The 6,000-nt window shown below is 46.6% G+C and overlaps 1 protein-coding gene across 1 annotated transcript in view; it reads left to right on the top strand.

The window, feature by feature from the left end:
- The first annotated feature begins 1,282 nt into the window (after nucleotides 1-1,282).
- Dbx2 (developing brain homeobox 2) overlaps nucleotides 1,283-6,000 on the top strand; it is a 30,987-nt gene continuing 26,269 nt past the window's right edge. The window contains 2 exon segments of the mRNA XM_021184315.2: nucleotides 1,283-1,452; nucleotides 1,455-1,859. Coding sequence (XP_021039974.1) covers nucleotides 1,338-1,452; nucleotides 1,455-1,859 — 520 coding nt within the window. The 5' untranslated portion in view covers nucleotides 1,283-1,337.

Genomic DNA, 6,000 nt, shown 5'->3' with positions numbered 1-6,000 from the left:
TGTGTGTGTGTGGTATGTGTGTGTGTGTGTGTGGTGTGTGTGTGTATGTGTGGTATGTGTGTGTGGTGGGTGGTGGGTGGGGGTGAGATGGGTGGTGTGTTCGAGGAAGCCAGAGGAGAATGTTTGGAAGCCAGTTCTCTCCAACCACGTGGATTCTAGAGATCAAACTTAGGTTACTCGGCTTGGTGGCAACTGCTTCTATCAACTGAACCATCTTGATGATCCCCAAAAGATGAAATCTTAGAAGGAAATTTAGCTTTCTAACCTGGCAACTCAAAATAGACATTTAAGTAAATGGAAACCAAGCCCAACTTATTTTTAGGGGCAAGGAGTAGAGCTATACATTTGACTCCAACTTTGCAGAAACTCTAATGAAGTCTTATCCTAAATAAATCTGTCTAAATTAGGGAAGGAGAGTAAGTGTTAATTGGAATCACAGTTTTAACACTCTATCGATAGTTTCCAAAATGGGAAGTTTTTAAAGCCTTGTAGTTAAAGGCCTGCCTCCCTCTCCCTCCCCCTCGCCTTCTCCCTCCCTTCCTCCTTATCCCACCCCTCCAATATGCTTTTTGTTTGCCCAGTCTCCCACTGGCATTAGTTAGGGAATAAGATAAAAAAAAAAAAGGAAAAAAAAAAGAAAAAGAAAGAAAGAAAGAAAGAAAGAAAGAAAGAAAGAAAGAAAAGACGTCCCTTTGTAGGCATGCACACTTGTAGGTGCCTGTGGATGCCAGAAGAAGACATCTAATACGGTGGAGCTGGTGTTTCAGTGGGTTGTGAGCTGGGTGCTTGTAAGCGAACTCAGGTACTCTATTAAGAGCAGCAAGCATAGCTAACCACTGAGGCACCTACCTCTTCAGCCCCAAGTGCTGCTTCTTTAGATCAAAACCGATTACATCATCTCTTCTAGACTGCAGGTGTGGCCACCTTCCTCCAGAATCCTTAAAACAGATCTTATAAAACCTGAGATGAATCACTGAAAACGGATTTTTGCCAAAAAGCCAAGAAAAACACATTTCCTTTCTTCTTAAAACAGAGGCGCCCATAAAACCTGCAAAATGAGTTATCACTGGCACTAATATCAACGTTTTCGAGTCTCCCTGATGACAACCACGCTTCAGCGACCAAGTACACGTCCCCTGGAGCTCATGATAACCAATACCAGAGGGCCCAGGACTCCAGCAGCAGGGTCAAGGCTTGGCAGGCAGTGTGGCAGCGCCCCTTTCCCGTCCCCTCCACGCCCACCTCCTCAGCAAGAGTCCCCTCCCCTCGCCGGAGCCGGGACTCTCATTGCCTTCATTGTTGGCCGCATCTGTCACTTTGTGGGCAGGATGACATGAATGGATGGGCCGGACACACCTTCCATCCCAGTCCTGAAAACCCTGTCCGGATCTGCAGACCGTTCCCGGACACTGCCAGAGGAGCCGCTGAGGGCCAAGGACTCACCCCGCAGCCCCATCCTGTCCGCGCCCTGTCCCTGTCCCTGCGTACTCGCTCCCTACGGCTCCCCGGGCAGCGGGCGCGCACCATGCTGCCCAGCGCTGTGGCCGCCCAGGCCGGAGCCTACTGGGATGTGGTGGCGTCCTCAGCACTCTTCGGCCTCCCTGCGCCCGGCTTTGGCAGTCTGGGCAAGAGTTTCCTGATCGAGAACTTGCTGCGCGCAGGGGCCGGGCCCACGCACGCACCCCCGCCCCCACGCCCAGCGCCGGGTCCTGAGTGTCCGCAGCTGCGGCCACTGCCTGCCAGCCCAGTGCCGCTCAAGCTGTGCCCGGCCGGACCCTTTGGTGTGCGCTGGGCCTTCCAGATGCCCCCTGGCCGGGCTCCGGGGGAGCGGGACAGTGCCTTCCAGCCCTCAGCCCCAGGTGAGCTTTGGTCAAGGGGAACCTCGGCCCAGGAGAGCCTCAGTTCTGGAGAACCTGGACCAAGGGGAGCCTCAGTTCAGGGGAGCCCTGAACCAGGGGAACTTCTGTCCAGGGAAGCCTCAGCCCTGCGGAGCCTCGATCTGATCTAGAGGAGGCTCAGCCCAGGCGAACTTCAGTCTAGGGGATCCTCAGTTTGGGAAAGCCTCAGCCCAGGGAAGCCTTGGTTTCAGGTGGTCCACAGTCCAGAGAGAGCCCTGTGGCCAGCACAGTCCCCACCTGTGAGCCCTTCACAGCACGAGTGCTGACCTGGGTGGCCCACTGCAGAGGGCTGAACTGGGGTGCAGATGCCGTTTGTGGACACTAGTTCTGATTCCTTACTTCTCCACCCCATCCCATCCCGCACTCCTTCCTAGCATCCTCCCTCAACAGGTTGACTGGGCTACCTGGGCAGTTTGATCACAGCGGGTAAGCTCGGGGTGAGGGGTGGGGGGTGGGGTGGGGCATTTGAGGTTTCTAGCTGACTGGCTCCTGTTCCCAAAGTTAGCATCCTCTCTTCTGCGGGAAAGTTGCTGGCAGGGTGGTGCTGCGGGCTTTGCTGGCGGAGACCTCGCCGCTGGTTTGATAGGGGTCTAATGATTTGAAAAAGAGTTGCGCAAACTTTGGACTTTCCTTCCTTTCACAGTTTGGTGTACACTGGGGTGTAAAGTAATCAAGGCCTACGCTTGCATCAGGCTGAGATAGCTGACAAATGTTGAATTGATAACTAAATTAGGAAGTTCACATATAAATAGGGCACTTCGGGTTTATTTCTATGCTCACTGAAGAAAACCTAACTAGTAGAATTGGGAGGAAGGCTTTGGGCAACTGAGTTAAATAAAGGTAAAGGTGAAACCAGCCATTAACAAAGTCTCCAAGCAATTGGGAAACAGAGATCCAACTGGTCCCCCCCCCCCCCTTACTGCGTCCTTAGACGATCTTAACTCATTCTTTTAATCCCGGTGGGTTTGTCTGGAATGACTAACACGCCTTTCAGCAGTTTCCATTGTCCCAGCAAACTGCCAGATCAAATTTATTGCTAATGGCTTTATAGAACTTAGCATGTTTAGAACCTGTCCTGGCCTTTCACTTGAAATGGCCACTAACAGAATGGAACAAATGAAATTATTAACACCGGTCTCATTCACAGAGTGTAGAAACTAAATCGCTGGGAAAGCCATTTTGCACCCTGGGAGAAGAGCAGACTCCAGTGAAGGCAAGCTCTGCGCGCCTTGGCCATGTTTGTACGCCTGAGAAATGTGAACGCTGCTCTTTTTGAAATACTATGAGAAGTTAGAAATGTGTGAGATAGGGTCATGTGACCACGAATATATAAATAACGTCACCCAAATAACAGTCCAAGGCAATTTGGTGGTTTGCATGATTTGTTGGTTTGGAGTTGTTGTGATCATAGAAGTTGTTTTTAAAAAACTCTTAAGTTGCTGGTGACTGACTTTCAGGCTTGTAAAATTACTTAATAGGAACCGCTGTTGACTTTTCAGTGGTCATACTAAGTGTAGATTAACATGGATAGATTCAGTTACTCACAAGATTGTTTCATACACACATTTATTCCATTCTAAATATTGTAATTAATGGAGAAAGGTTTTTCAACATTCATTCACAAGAGCATATTAATTCTGGTATGCTTACTCAAGTGTCCTAACGCAAAAAAAAAAAAAAAAAGTGCTTTTTAAGTAATTACGAGGGTATAATTTGAAATACTCCACAATAGTTTCCATGGATGTTTTACCAAATGTTTTATTCAATCCCCGTTGGATGGAACAGATTCACTTGTTCCATTTTCTCCTAGGTTAATTTTAATTTGAACAAGCACACCTTTTGTTTCAAAATGCACTTTTTGTGAAGAAATGGCCCACTTTTTGAAGCTACAAAAAGTATCTAAAGTCAGTGGGAAAATAGCCCTGTAAATCCGTGACTACAAATATGCTGCCTAATACGGGATTTACACTCATTTATGTTTGTAATCTAGAAGAGAATACAGTTTTTGGAACATGGCTTCCCTTTTAAATGGTGCTGTCCTGTTTCAGTAAATACAGGAACCCTTTCACCTATTAGTTTTAAGTTGTAAATTGACAGTAGCTTTAAGGATGGATCAGCAGGAGATCAGGTGAGGGGGTGTGGCTGGTCTCACTGCCTCAGTTGGAGGCTGACCTCAAAGTCTTGCACACGCTGTGCAAGCAAACTGCGGTGCAGCCCCAGCTTGTAACTGATGTTCTGTAGGTTTCTTAGAAGAGCTCTTCCCCTCTTCCAAAGACAACAATGTATCTGTTTTGGAAATAAAGAGTGAGCAATCACTAGCTGTGTTCTTTTGTTTGATTAGGTTGGTTTTGGTCTGCGGTGGGGATAGAAAAGTGTCTCTTGGGTGGCAGGCGAGCATCCTGCTGTTTTGCAGACCTAAATTTGTTGACTGCTCTCAATGAACTGGGGGTAGATTACCACAGTTGCTTTCTATAAACCACACTGTCCAAAGTCGACAGTCCTATCCACTGTCTGTGTCCTTACTTCATTAACTTAGTTATGTCCTGTTACTGAAACCATAAATCTCATTCACTTGGCGGCAAAGCTTGAGGTCTGTGGTGTGTCCACCTCTGTTTTGGGTGGTTGGCACAGTCAGTGAATGAGCAGCGACTTTTTCTGCAGTGCTCTCAGTTAGCAATCATTTGCACAATGGCTAGCTTCTTTAATCTTCATTGCAGGCCAGGAGGTAGCTTGTTGGCCTGGCAATTGCTTTCTGTAATAAACTTATTTCACTCGCTAACTTTGTTCCTGGCCTAAGTGCCACTTTAAATATGTATGGACTCCCAAAAGATAAAGCACTCCCCCCTAAAAAAAACCCAAACAAAAAGCCACCCCAGTCTTCAGTCTGCTACCTCTACTTAGTCTTGCATGCCCTGTGGGAAAGTAAGAGGGATATCTATTCAGACATCATGGAATTCAACCAAAGGAATAAACCAGGGAAAGGGACTGTAGCTGAGAAAGGGGTCTCCAGCCCCCCAGGACAGGGGTGAAAGCAGAGCTTCCCTGCTTAGTCCCTGAGAATCAACCAGTTTGAATACTTTGGGGAGAAGAGTTGCTCTAAGCAGCTGTCAAACAGTTTCTGCATTTAAAACTGTCAACAGCTCTCTGAAGGCTCCGGGGGACACTTACTGACAGCAGGTGATGAAGAGAGTCACTTCTACTTTTTATCTGAAAGAAGGCTATCTCCAACCCATTTTAGTTTATTAGTGGGAGTCAGAAGGCTTTGTAAATGAAACTCTAAATAGGAAAAGATAACACCCCCAAAGCTTGTTATCTGGAAAATACTGTGTATCTTAGAATGTTCCATGCCTTTTATATTTAAAGGAGAGTCTTGAAATTTACAAAAGAAAAAAATATGAATTTCCCTTCATTCTGAGAATAACAATGGGGATCCCCTGTGGGTGATTGTGCCATCGATTTTCTTCCAACTAAATATAACAAGTAGCTGCATTTTGATGACATTTGTTTAAAATGTTTAGTAAGGTGTGAATACAAAAGTGCTTTACTAGTTATTAAATCCATTTGCCTATTGGAAAGGATTGGAAAGCAATTTTTAACCCGGATAAGTGAGTTTACATTCTCTAACTTGTCTTAACTTACATGTATTGTGTAGCTCAGAAAAGCAAGATTGGGGACTTTTTTTTAACCTGTCATTCATCTGGGGTTGCTTTGTCCTGTCAGACATGTTCTCACGTGTTTCCTGACCATCTCATTCACCATTCTTAACTCCGTCTTACCTATTGCATTATGAATGAAGTTTTATTCTCCCTTCCCTGAGATACACCAAGACTGTGACTCTATAGGTGTTTTAGGCACTTGGTGAGAAATGGTTCCGAAGCCTTTAACATCGGATTCTGCCCACAGCTTGCCGAGCTTCCTGATAACGTCTTCTCTAGCTTTTGGCGAATTGAAACCTTGGGACCGGGAATGTTAATGATGCTGACCAGAGCCAGGGCAACAAGAGCATGGGATTCAGAATGAGATGGTAGCGAATTGCTGCTCTTTGCCACTGCCTCTGCCAACTTTGCCTGGGAGTCACAGAACCGTATTCTTAGTATATCTG

The sequence above is a fragment of the Mus caroli genome, chromosome 15, assembly GCF_900094665.2.
Source record: "Mus caroli chromosome 15, CAROLI_EIJ_v1.1, whole genome shotgun sequence".
In the NCBI taxonomy this organism is placed as follows: domain Eukaryota; kingdom Metazoa; phylum Chordata; class Mammalia; order Rodentia; family Muridae; genus Mus; species Mus caroli.
Note: the sequence above shows the minus strand (reverse complement) of the source record. Positions and strands in the feature narration are given on the sequence as shown.